This window comes from Peromyscus californicus, unplaced genomic scaffold, assembly GCF_007827085.1.
Source record: "Peromyscus californicus insignis strain IS unplaced genomic scaffold, ASM782708v3 Scaffold_8__1_contigs__length_139910024, whole genome shotgun sequence".
NCBI classification, from domain to species: Eukaryota; Metazoa; Chordata; class Mammalia; order Rodentia; family Cricetidae; genus Peromyscus; species Peromyscus californicus.
Window position 1 is genome coordinate 70,616,311 of NW_026294606.1, and position 14,361 is coordinate 70,630,671.

At 42.0% G+C, this 14,361-nt stretch overlaps 1 protein-coding gene across 1 annotated transcript in view; it reads right to left on the bottom strand.

The window, feature by feature from the left end:
• The window catches only part of Nebl (nebulette), a 365,241-nt gene that overhangs the window by 215,234 nt on the left and 135,646 nt on the right, over positions 1-14,361 (bottom strand). Inside the window, exon 3 of the mRNA XM_052728302.1 lies at positions 4,293-4,377. Within this exon, the coding sequence (XP_052584262.1) occupies positions 4,293-4,377 (85 nt within the window). The remainder of the gene's footprint in view (positions 1-4,292; positions 4,378-14,361) is intronic.

Sequence of the window (14,361 nt, forward strand, 5' to 3'; positions counted from 1 at the left end):
AGGTGAGCCTCCACTGAATAAAGAATCATTTCCCTGGCCATAAGAAAAGTCTATAGGCTTCTGACCCAGAGAACTGATAATATTTGAGCATTTTCTTTCTCAAAAAGAGTGTGGACCACCTAGCCTGGAAAGATAGACATTTCCTATAACAGAATATTAAAATAGTAAGCTCAGGGGACTCCAAGAGCTTTTCATCTGGCTAGCGGTCTTAAACATTTAAGGTTTCTCCAAGTTACACATTTGGTTTCCAACTTTTATTTGTAAGTTGGGTCTGTGGAAATCAAGGCTCAATTTCTCTTTAAATTTTTTATTCTATTGATTGTGTGTATATGCGTGTGTGTGTGTGTGTGTGTGTGTGTGTGTGTGTGTGTGTGTGTGTTTGTGTGTGTGCATGCTCATGTACACACATGTCATGACATACATATGGAACACAAAAGATAACTTGAAGCACTTGAACCCAGGGATTGAACTCAGGTCCTTGGGCTTGGTGGCAAGTGCCTTTACCCACTAAACCATCTCTCACCAAGCCAGGGCTCACTTTTTTACCATAAAAAGAAGAAAAGCTATTATGTTGATCCCTGGGTGAGCTATAAAAGCCTGATGCCCCACAGGTGAATTACAATGCTAACCACTGAAGAGAGAGTTCCACTTTCTCTCCTTGTCAAATGGTCTACCCAGGCCAGTGGGGGTTCATAAGCACCACCGATGTGATTTCTTTGAAGCAGTTCACCTTGTGATGTCTGATGAAAGGGGAGCTAGTGGTGATAAAAGGGCTTTCCTCTGCTCTCTTCCTCTTGAAAGGCAGGATCCGGGGCAGTCTACATCCACCATGGTCTGTGGCTGGCCAAGTAGATGTCCCCCAGTTGAATGCAAGTTGGTTAACACCTGTGAGCCACTGCTTTGCAGTTCCGAGATGCTACTCCTGGTGTGTTTGTTTGCTTCCCAGCATTTAATTTCTCTTTCTAATGACAACTTGGCACCTAGAGAGCCCATACACGCTTGAGGGATGGAGTGGTAGTTTAAAAATGCCGCTGCCAGCGTTTACAATCCTTCAGACAACCGTGGGGAGGGAAAGAAAATAGGGATAAAATGTAAAGAGATAATGACAAACAGCTATTAATAACTGCCTAGATGGGACTGAAAAAATCAATTCCATTGTTCTTTGCATTTTTTTCTCACTTGATAAATCAGCTAATGAATTGAAAGTAACCAGTATTAGGCAAACAAGTCTAAAAGATTTCAGAATTTGAAGACTCGGAGCTATGAATCTATTTAATTCAGGTGACATCAAAAATTGCCAAACTAAGTATACAAGAGATCAGTAGTCCATCTTCCTCCCAACCTGGTGAGTTGTTTAGAATTCCAGAGATCAAGACTCTAAGGAAATGGTTTGTTGCAGAATCAAATCATTTAATAAGTTAAAATTAGATCAAAAATTCCATTACTAAGTATCACAATTAAAGAAGGTATCTTTCTACTGTTTTGAAAAAGTGGATGCACTGTTAACAGAAATGTAACCTCTCAGATAAAATCCTAGGGATCTCTTCCTACTTTTACTGCATACACAGTTCCTCATTTACATGCACTGTGCACCCCTTACACAGCAATGATTTGCTTGTACATGTTCTCTAGGCACCCTCAGAGCAACAGGACTAGGGTACTTAGTATGACTTTAGGAGCACACAGATCCAGGTTGAGTTCTAAGTCTGACCCTTTATTAGGTAAGCTTAGAAGGTCAAGTTATTTCAATCCTCTATAAGATGTTTCACTCAAATAAGAGAAACAACAAATGCCTATCTCAGAGGACTGTTTAAAAAGTAATAAAAGGTTTGCAGTTACATGCTTGAAAAACAGAAAAGATGTTGTTGATGAAGACAGTGACTTTATATCCGTGACCCACTTCCCAACACCTTGTACAGAGTAGCAGGAAATGGGTTTGTGGTTCCTGAACAGAGGTGAACTTTCCACATTGCCTGTCTGATGGGATGCCACCTTTTCTTTCAAGAGAAGATCATAGTTGTGTGAAATCTTACAGAGAATCCGATGCCTTCAGCTGGTCACTTCCTGGGATCCCACAGCCCCTTGGGCATGATGTATCTGTTAGCTCTTGTCCCACCCACTTGGCAGCATCTGTTCATGCTGTTTCCAAAGTCTGCAACTTGCTACATGGGGAAGGGGGATGAAATCAGTTTTCCACAAAGCCACACGCTCCTTTTCCATTTGTGTTTCCAAAGTCATGCGTATTATAGGGAACTAATGGGTACTGGCTCATCAGCTGAGCTGAAGGCTCCCACAACTGATCACCATGCCCAAAGGGAGCTGTGTACTTATGAAAGACAGTCAGTATTGCTATGAGATTCCTGCTCAGCTTTCAAGACCCCCATTCATACCCAATCATGAGCATGAAACTCTGTTCCATCCAATCCACACAGATTCCTCTTTCTGAGTCTATATGTTAATTAGGCTTAGTCATTCCCCACGTGTGCTGGTCCTCTGTTCTCACATGCTCTGTAGGCTTAGTGAGAAGAGGGTTAACTAAATTTCCTGTGGTATCAGGGTGTGCAATAGGCAGGAAACAGTGTTTGATTGGTGGACTGATTTCTGTTTTCTGATATGTTTGAACTAATTCTCTATGATTATCTGATGACCCCTAACTTGGAAAGAAGAAAGGTGTAGTGATGTGCATAGGCTGAAGATGAGTTCTCTGGAATGTTAAGCAGAAATGTCTTTACCAATGCAAACAGCATCTTTCCTTGGCCAGTGCCCAATTTTGAAATTAATGGCTTAGCACACCAGGACTGGCATTTTACACAAATCATACATTAGCTCCCAACCAATTTTCACAGCATTAACCAACAATGAATTCTACTTTGAGCTCTATTTGAGTCATCGAATGGGCTGAGAAATGGTTCCAAGTCCCAGAGAAAGAGACTGAAGGCAATCACAAACTCCCACCATGAGTGGATAAACCACAGTGGATGTAATCTCACCCTAAGGAACTGTCAACTCTTGGACAGAACTCCAGACTGACATTTTCAAAGATTATTAATTAACTACCTCTTTTCTTTACAAGTTCCCTTTTTCCCTTTTTATAGCAAGGGCTCTCCAGAACATTGCCATAAACCTTCACGAACTTTTTTTTTTTTTAACTTTTTTAAATGTTTTAACCCTTTCCTCACTGGGTGTGAATGGGGCCTTGAAGACTGAGCAGGAATCTCATAGTACAATGACTCTGTCTTTCATAGGCACACAACTCCCTTTGGGCATGGTGATCCGTTGTGGGCACCTTTAGTTCAGCTGATGAGCCAGTACCCATTAGTTCCCTACCATAGGCAAGGCTTTGGAAACACAAAACTGCGAAGGAGCGTGTAGCTTTGTGGAAGGCTGAGTTCATTCTCCCTAACTCAGATACTTGCAGCTGCCTCCTGACAGACACACAAGGCAGATTGTCTTGTTTTACAGAAGCACAAAGAACCTGGGCAGCTGACCCAAGGCCACAACTAACGAACAGCTCAAAGGGCCTACAGCCCTTTCTTCCCACTTCTCTCCTCCCTCTTTCCTCCTCCCTCCCTGCAAGGTGCAGTTTTTACTACATCACTGACCAATAATCTTCTAAGAAGTTGCATCCTCCTCTACCATGTCATTTAAGGTAAGGTCTTTGAAAGAGTGTCCTGCGTTTTGCATTGAAATTGGGTGTCCCGTAGAAAACCCTGCCACTCAAAACCTTAGTCCTAGCCCAAGTGCCACAACATATTGAAGGCAAGTTGGCATCTAAAATGGTTGACTGGGAGCCAATTGTGGTGTTCTAATCTTTGTTCATGCTGTCAATGTGACATATGAAAAAATATGAATAAAGTGACAGGATGCAAACAAAGCGCGACGCTGGTGTGAGATCCACAGACAGGGTGTGAGCCCCACATGAAATGCAATCGGGTCAAGTTAACACCTTATGTTTCCCCCCACATATGCAGTATGGGAAAGCTATTTACAAAATGTTTTCAAATATTTAGGACCACATAAATCAATATTGTTGGAAAACATTTACTCTGACCAGAAGTCATTTACTTGCCCTAGTCCCGTGTGAATAACAAAACTGAGACTATCGGGATGATCCAAGAGCGGAAGCAATACAGATGTTCAGTACTTTCGCCCGGAGTGCCCAGACAGGCCTGCTGCCAGTCTCCACGCCCACTGGTGACCAGCATGCACCACACAATGACAACATCCTCAGAACAATGGCTTAAGGATCCTCTTTAGTACCGGCATCACACAGCAGGCCTCCTGCGTGTTACCTGGCTCTGCAGTTCGCTCTGCTGCTTCAGACGGAGGTTTTCGGGTGTATCCGCCACCGTGGTGAAGGACTGCTTTGGGTAGTGTCTGTGAAGAAACATTTTTAAAGAACACGATGAAAACAGATGCTGCAAAGCAATGCTTTAAAACCAATTATTTCACCCTTCCCTCCTGCCACACTAGAAGAGGGACTGGTACTCTTGGCTAAGATCATGTCTGTCATGACTCTAGATCCCATCCTTTCTCATGGCCCTCTGTCATTGGTTTTTTTGTTTTTTGTTTGTTTGTTTGTTTGTTTTTCTCTCTCTCACCCAAAACTTAAAGCTCCGACCCTGTTCTGTTAGATCCTCCTATCAAGAACCGGATCATGCTCAAAACTCTCCTGACTTTCATTGTGCCTGCCTTCATCCCACCCATTACTCTAACACGTGTACCGTCTTTCTCGCCTTCAGCCAAAGTTCCTTTAGAAGTGGCTTTACCTCTCTGTAGTGGGTCATCTCCTCTCCAACTCTCAGCTCAACTGTACACCAGGCTTAAAGGTGATTTCTAGAAGCTTATCTCACCAAAGTCTCCATGACTTCCCATGGAAACATCTAGTAGGTCTCCTTAAGTCCTCTTGCTGCTTGGCCGTCCCTCTCTTTTGAAATGTGCTCTTTCTCACCTTCCATGTCCCCACCCAGGCCCAGTCTGGCTGCTTCTTTCCCTGGTTCCTCCTTCTCTCTGTCCTGTCAGATCTTCTTCCATGTAGCCCACCTCAAGCACCTCACACGGGCTGTCCTCTGCTCAGTCCACACCACTACCAAAAGCTTTATGACCTGCTATTTGCTGGTTTCTTTTCAACCCAGTTTTCAGATCCAGTGGCATTTCCCTTTGAACATCTCACATCCACCATATACTCAGTCAGCCTGCTATTCATCATCCCTCCCATCCCTAAAACAAATGCCTCCTCTGTTTTCTGTTTTCTCATTTTTATTGGGACTGAAATGAATAAGTTGGGTATCTTGGGGTAACCTTAACAGCTCATACATTAACCAATTGCCATCTCTATCTGATACACACACACACACACACACACACACACACACACACACACACACACACACACACGATACAATACTTGCTGGTCTTACCCCTCCTATCTGAATTGCTGAAATAAATGGTGCAAATGCAAATCTGGTTACATTGCCAAGTAAAACCTTGCACACAGTGCCATTGTGTCCCACTGATCTTAGAATAAAGTCCAGGCTCCTGTCCTCAAGGCCTCTGTGTCCAGCCCTCTCCAGAGCTCTCACTCATTCCGTGCTCTGGCCAAGGGGACCACTTCCATCCTCAGAGTTCACCCTTCTTGGTCCCATCTCCCTGGGAAATGCTATTCCTCTTGCCTGGAACATCTATCTGCTTCCCACTCCACTTCCCTTGAAAACTGTGATTATCTTTTGGGTCCTGCCTTAGACATCACCCTCTCTGGGAAGCATTCCTAGCCTTCCAAGATGGGTAAGAGCACTCTGGATGGACTTTCCTCCCCTCGTTATAGTGCTTCCCATCCTCATTCATGTTTTCTGACCATTCTCCCCTACCCCCTCTGACGAAAGTTCTGTGGCAGCAAGAACTGGCTGTCCTGTCCCTTGTCAGAGTACATTCCTGGCATGATCTCCAACCCTACTGGTGCCTGGCTCACAACATGAGCTCAGTAAATACTTGCTTGGGGGAGCAGGGGGTGGAGGTGGGGGACAATGAGTGCAGGGACACAGTCAGTAGAGTAACTTCTAATGTTCTCCAGCATTGTAGGGTGGCTGATTGACAATGATTAATTAGCTATTTCAAAATAACTAGTAGAGAGGACTTGGGCTGTTCCCAACACAAAGAAATGATATATTTGTGTGTATGAGAGATATGCCAATGACCCTGAACTGATTGTTATAATTGTATACATGTACAGAAAGGCCATTTTGTACCCAAATATATACATATATATATACATATATATATATATATAATTATTATGTGTCAATTAAAGATAAATATAATAAATATTCCAGACAGAAGAAATGGAGGAATGGAGAGGAAACAGCCAAGCCTAAGAGATCAAGGTGGGCCACAGGAAAAGTTTGGCCTGGCATGTGATGTCAACACATGTTGTCACACTTGGACAAACATGAAGCTTGCCTTACAATGTGGCCTTGAGGTAGTAGGGAAATGACATTTGCTCCCTTCATGTAGGTGAACAAACATTGGCTCAGGATGTGGTCCTCTCCACTCATAACGCAAACACTGAGCAGAAACATACAGGACACACCTAGCTAATGTGGCTCCATCAGCACAAAACCCAGGAAGCTGGGACCTGCTCCTCAAAAGACATTCTTCTTCCCACCTCCCTGGCCCTTTCTTTCTTCATGTTCACCTGTGTCGCCTTTTGTGGTTTCTCCAACTCTTTCTATGCCTCATGGTTTTAAAGTCTACTTTCCTTGCAGAAGGTTCTTTTTACATCCCTGTTCCTGGCTTGCTGGGAGAACACTGATGGAGGAATCCTGTGTTAGCACAAATAAACTCTCTAGAACCTATTCAATGTGCATTAGCACTTAGGAAATAAATATTAAGTATTTTGCAACCTTGTGCAGTAAATATATTGTGGGAAGATATATATATATATTCATCTGTCTAGCATCCTCCAATAATTTAACATCCCAGAGTCACTTGCTGTGAGATGTCCTGTATGCTGTGAATATATGTTGCTATGATTGATTGGTAAATAAAACGCTGATTGACCAGTAGCCAGGCAGGAAGGATAGTGTAGGCAAGACAAGGAGAGAGGAGAATACTGGGTGGAAGAAGGCTGAGTCAGGAGATGCTGCCAGCCTCCACGATGAGTAGCAAGATGTAAGTTACCGGTAAGCCACGAGCCACGTGGCAAGGTATAGATTAACAGAAATGGGCTGAGTTTGAGTGTAAGAGCTAGTCAATAGTTAGCCTGAACTAATGGCTGAGCAGTTTAATTAATATGAGCTTCTGAGTGATTATTTTATAAGTGGGCTGCAGGACTACAGGGGCTTGGTAGGACGTGGAGAGAAATACTCCAGCTACAGTCACTGTCTCAGGAAACTAAAGTTAACCTCATAACTATTAGAATCACTTTAACTATTTTTTGTTAACATTCTTCAAAAGCCTTTACATTTTTCTTGCCTTCTCTGAGCACATACAAATCGAATTTATATTTTTTCCATGACAGTTTGGAGCTGTGTTGATGTCAGATCATGATATAATAAAGTCGTTCTTTAAAGTTTACACAGACCACAGACGGTTGACCTAAATGGCCCAAGTTCACTGTGCTTTTCCTGAACTGATATGTCAAGACATCATATCTCACATGGCCCTGAGTCCCTAGGGTCATCTTTCCTTCTCCTAACTCAGACTAAGAGAATACACAGTCACGATGGTGATCAGTACATTCACTGACTGTAGTAAGCATCTGCTGTAGATAAGATATCATCTGCTCCTGCTGAGTCTCCTGCAGAGACTCCCTGGGTACCAGGTCTTTCTAAGGACAACTTGGGCACTGTGCTCCAGGCAACAGACAGGTCAAGATGAACAGCCAGCTCCACTGGGCTATGGATTAAAACTGGAACTTCATTAGACTTTAAATGTAGCAACTGTAGACTGCCGTACTTACAGGCTGTAATAATAATTTAGCAAGACTTTTGCCAAAACGTAGTCTATGATATTACATAAAGTTTCACAGTTATCTGCAGGGTTCCACTGTGTTTCATTCAAAAAAATCTGCATGCTATCTACTTTTGAAAGTGTAATTAGAAGGCATTCTCACATGTACTGTGAAGCCATTAGACGGCTCAGCCCCAACTGTACCCACATGCAGGTAAACTCATTTGGGGTGGGGAGGCACTCTTTATGAGGCAACTTTTTACCTGCCAATCATGTACAAGTGAAAAATCACATGAGATTTTCAAGAACATGCTAATGTCTTTACAAACTGCCTTACTGCATGTACTCAGGTGTCCTATTCATAAGGCAAAAAATTATTTCTATTGGGTACCATGCAATTTCACTTGCCACTCAGACTTATAATTCTGAAGTATCATTTCATAAAAATCACTTCTTACCATTGGACTTTATAATGAGAAAATGTAATGGATTTGAACTCTTAAAATACATGCATATAGAGAAACATCACTTCTGTATGTCTGATCTTAGCAGCACATATGAAGTCCTATTTAAAAAAGAGGGTTCAAAAACAACTGAAAATGTGGGTGTTTTTTTTTAGAAGACACAGTTTGCTAACCTGATTACAAAACAGCAGACTTACTGACAGGTTGTGCAAAGTTACAGTTATATTTACAACTATAAAAAGATGCCAAGACATCACACTTTTTCCAATATCCTTTTCAATCCTGCCATTCAATGATTTTTTTTTCATAGTAGGTTAATCTATATATAACTTTCTCTGAAGACTGTGACAAAATGAAATTATCCAAAATCTCAGTGTGGAAAGAAAAGCCCAATTTACTTTATTCATTTACTTATTTATTTGTGTGTGCATGCATATATGTATGTATATGGTGTGCATATGTGTGTTTATGCATGTGCAAATGTGTGTGTATGGTAGTGGAAGCCAGAGGATAGCCTCAGGTGTCCACTTTGTTCTTTGGCACAGGATCTCTCATTGTCCTGGGTCTCATGAATTAGGCTAGGCTAGCTGGTCAGTGAGCCCCAGGAATCCTGTATCCATCCATGTAGCATTGGGATTACAAGTCCGAACAACTACACCCAGTTTTTTTTAAACACAGGCTCAGGGTAATCATCTCAGGTCCTGACACTTGCACAGCAAGCATTTTATTGACTAAGCTCTCCCTCCAGCCCCCTAGTTTAGTCTTAGAACCAAACTAATCAATATTGAGGGAAAGAAAGTATTCATGTCAAAAAGGTCTATCACAAGTCATGGGTACTAACACAAATTTAAACCTGAGGATTTGACAATTCAAGTCATAGAGCCAGCAAATTCAAGAGATTATGGTCTTCAAATAAAAATGCCTATCAAGAAAACATGGAAGAACCTCATAAGTCGAAACCATAAGGCTCAGAAGAAATAAGCGTAAAATTACAGAGATGGTAGCACTACGTGCATTATATTAAATGGTGTTTACAAAGTCAGAAAAGCCTCATTAATTCTTCCATACTGGCTAGGTCTGAAAATATTGTCAAATGCTGGGTTTCTCAAGGTCATATCCAAATAGTAACATTCATCTGAATTAACCTGACAATCTTCTCTGAAGCTAGAGTCTCATCTCCCAGCTTCCCACCATCCAGCTCTACTCCAGAAGAAAAGAAAGCCAGACACAAAATAAACTAAGAGGCCAGTAGGGCTTGATGAGAGCCCAGGAGAGAGAAATAAAGAAGCATTTCCAATTAAGTGGCAGTGGTGTCACACAACTCATCCTAGCTCCTTCAGTGGAGTGTATTTAAGTGGTCATGAAAACTTCTTCCCAAAATTAATGTCCTGCTAGGGTAATATTTACCAAACTTATAGGAAGAAAGTTTTTGTCCTCTGCAATATTAGAAATGAGAACCTGGGATAAAGAGTATAGGGTGTGTGAACTGGATGCTCCAGGAGAAGCAAGAGCCAAATTGTTAAAATAAGAACCACAACAATGAGCAGCATGACAAGAGATCCCCAAGGGTGCAGTGGCAACACTGATATCTTGGAGGCAACCAACATCTGTCTAACTGGACTTGAGACCTGCTCAAGAGGGGGAAAGTCATGCCTCACACTGGAAATCTAGTCAGCTATCTATAGTCGGTGAGGTCACGAACCCTAGAGGAGGACCTATTGCTGCCCCTTTCCTAAATCCGTATAATTTCCAACTGCATTGTAAGTATTTATCCTCATATCCACAGATAAGTACAGCACCCATGCCTCACCAGAGAAATTTGTTTTGGCAGCAGACGGAGACCATTACAGAAATCTACAACTGGTCAAAATGAAGAGAACAACTGCCTGCGAGGTCCCTAGATTCAGTTGATACACCTATAACATGACCCCTACACCTAAGGCTCAGGGAACATGATGGAAGAGAAGAATGAAAGAGTGTGAGGGCTGGAGGATCATAGTCACACAATCATTTCAAATAATGGCAGGAGTCACAGAGAGTTTTCAACCGCATGTCTACTGCCAACAGTGTTAGTGTTACTGCCACTTTTTTTCTCTTTGCTCTGCCACAGAGCGGCTTCACACCTCTGTGTATCATTGCTTTCATCTATATGAGGGGAGTACATATTCCCGCCCATCTATGAGGTTGCTGCAAGAATCACATGACAAAGATTTAGAAATTGAAAGGTGCTGTGCATATGAGACAGTAGTAGCCCACTTAGATTTATAAATCTAAGATCCTTCTGTTTGTAGTTAGGGGAAACCTATGCTTTAATTCAATGGTTCTCAAGCACCATCCTCCAAGGACAGTTAACAACATGCAGCATCTGGAGTATTTGGGTTTTCCCAGTGGAGAAGCAAACTACCAGCCTCTAGTGAGTAGAAGTCAAGAATATTGCAGAGCATCCTATGGGATGCTGGGCAGCCCCACTTCCCAAAGCAGAACTTCTCCTGTCAGAAATACCAATATGCCACAGTTGAGAAACTGCATTTTACATATCTAGATCCCCAGTAAGAAACCTAGGCACCGAGTATCTACTGAGCTTCCCCTGGTTAGCAACATTTGAACAATGGGTTAATAAGACTTTCATCGCTATGACAAATACTGGTGAATTTAAAGGGAGAAAGATTTATTTTGGCTCCTAAGTTTAGAAGTCTCAGTCCATCATGACAAGGAGGCATAGCAGAGCCAAGCTGTTCACATCACCATGGCCAGGAAGCACAGAGAAAATGCCTGCACTCACAGACTTTGTCTTTTTTTTTTTCACTCTCTATTCCACCTGGAACTCCCGCCTATAGGATGGTACTGCTCACAATCAGAAGTCTTCCCCACCCTTAGTCAGGCCTCTCTGGAAACACCTTATGACCACAACCAGTGGTGCACTTTACTAACCTCCTGGGAGCCTCTCAGTCCAATCAAGTTGACCATCAAGATGAGCTATCCTACCATGTGTTACCACAACTCATCCTTGGGGAACTAAGTGTCCCTGGTGACTTTGCCAGGAGAAGACCTTAAAAGCTCCCAGCTTGCTTCCCCTGGGAATCTCCCATGTCTTTTTCTCTTGGATGACTGTGACTATTACATATTTATAACAGACCATAGCTTTAAAGAGCATACATGTGTTGGGTCCTGGGAGACCTTTTAAACAGTGATGGGACCAGGGGATGGTCTTAATGACCCCTGACACAGACCCTTTGTGCCTGGCACGATATCCTTCATGAAAAAAAGCATCTTAACATCTTTTCAAATAGTATCTACTTTTTTAAAAAATACAACTTTAATTCTTTTTTTTTTTTTTTTTTTGGTTTTTCGAGACAGGGTTTCTCTGTGTAGCTTTGCGCCTTCCCTGGATCTCGCTCTCTAGACCAGGCTGGCCTCGAACTCACAAAGATCCGCCTGCCTCTGCCTCCCGAGTGCTGGGATTAAAGGCGTGCGCCACCACCGCCCGGCACAACTTTAATTCTTAAGAACATTTTTAAAAGCAAAAGTTATGATCTGTATTGCTAAGTTGACTTCTCATCTCTACTATTCTGAGTTACGGGAGTGACCCCACCCTAGATGATCTTTCATGCTCTGAGTGGCTCCATCAAGGGGTAATGTTATCCAACGGACAAAAATCAACAATTATTTCTGGATGTAGAAAGATGACAGGGGTTTATATGTAATTTTGGATATTTTCCTCAAATCTGAATAATTCTATTTTATAGCAATAATTCCTATCACTCAAAGTTGCCTTTAAAGATAGGAAAGTAACCCATTTTAAATAAACAAACACTTAGATCACTTAGGACGCTACTTAGGAAGGAGACATTTCAGAAAGAAAGAAAATAATTATGAAAGGACAATACCAAAAAGTGGTTATGCATGCAAATGTAAATGTACATAGTGTGTCCACATGAATGCACAGACACACACTACATAGACACACAGGCACACAGTATGTACACATGGACACAGAGATACACGGTGTGCCCCCACACACAGGCACACAGTGCTCAGAACAAGAACAATGCCAACCATCTGAGAACTTCCTACGACAAATCTAAAGTACTAGACAATTAAAGTATTCTAATGTCCTTCATAAGAAAAATTAGAATATTATTAAGTTTCAGATTTTGCTTAAATACATGTGATAAAACTTTATGTGTAGCCCTCAGGAATGGAATTATCCTACATAAATTCAAATTTCATAAAAGTGAAAAAAATAAAAATAAAAATTTTAAAGCATCAAAAGTCTTATTCAACACATTTTTTTTAAAAAATGAAGACAGAAGGAAGAAGCTGCAACAAACAAACAGGACAGCTAGAAATTTAGAAGTTGAGAAAAATAATTCAATAATCATAAAAATGTTATTGGGAAATAGTTACCAGATAAAAGTCTATTACTTCATATTTTTCATTCTACCATAAAACAGCTACACTAATATAAAACAAAATTATTAGTAACAATAAAAGTTACTAAGTATATATATATATATATATATATATATATATATATATATATATATAGGTATTACACAGTGATAAAGATTGAATTCACCAACAGAAGTAAATCTTAACTGGAAATAAGCCTAATATTAACCTCCAATGTTTAAATATCTGTGAACACATATATGACAAAGGAGAGAATGTAAAGTTAATAAAGCAAGGGAAATTGGCATACCCACAAACAGAGAACAGTTTCAGCATAATTCCCTTAATTATTACTAGGTCAAGCAAGCAAATACAAAATGAATAGAGATATCCAACATGGGAAATACAGAACTCATGATAATCCCAGGCATGTAGCATTCAAAATATGTAGCCTCAGGGACTCAGGGTATAGTTCAGTGGTAGACCATTAGCTTAGCATATGACACACCCTGAGTTTGATGCCCAGCACCACAAAAGGGAAGGGACTGTGAAATCCTAACATATCGTGGCACTTGCCAATCAAAAAGGGTGTCTGACTTCTCTGAGCAGGAATGATTCTCCAGTGTGTATCAGCAGCCATCACACAACTTTCAACAGCTCCTTCGGGTAGGGTTTGCACGGTTACAGTGTGCCCTGTGGGAGGAGTCAGCATCGATTCTGTCCTGTCTGTGTGTGCCTCACTAAGGATGTCTGCATTCACACCCAGACGTACTGAGGAAAGGTAGTGGTGGGAACCTGGAGTGAATCATAGGAACGGGAGGCAGGGGAAAATGAACAGAGCTCATGAAAGAAAACAAGGCTAAGACAGAGAGGGACCAGGAATCCCACGATGACCGTGGAAAGGCAACGGGCGCTATAGCTGCCTCCAGAAGGAGCCAGGCTGAGCCAGAGCCTCCACTAGCACAGGAAATCCGTGGAATAAAGACAGCAGGAGGGCAGCAGGTGCCTGCAGAGCCACGGAGGCTGAACAGAAACTGCACCTAATCACAAAGGGATGGGAGGCCCAGGAAGTGTGGAAGATGGAGCAACTTCAGGCAGAAATATGAACCAGTGAATTTACATCTACTCGGTGCTGTGTTCTCCAGAAAACAAGAATGTGAACAGATTTGTTTAAGGAAGGCCTCTCTGATGCCTAGAAGAGCTGAACACAAGCCAGCTCCGAGCTGCCACAGCAGGAAGGAAAAGCACCCGGGTGTGCGGCCTTTGCAGCAGCTTCATTTGCTGCCTCTGAGCATTCCTTCTCCGCCTATCACTGCCTCTCACACCACCAGCCCAAATTGAGAAGTCTGAACCTCCAAAGGCAAGCCCGGGGCTTCCTTCACTTGTCCTCCAAGATCAGAGCATGTGTGTGTGCACTTACACCTCCAGTCTTTCACTCTTCGGGGTGTGCAAGCACGGTCCTTGCATCCAATAGACTTGGCTAATTTGAGAACTATAAAGGACATTATTTGAGAGACTGGAAAACCTATAGGTTTTTCATCCTTACAGAAAAACAAAA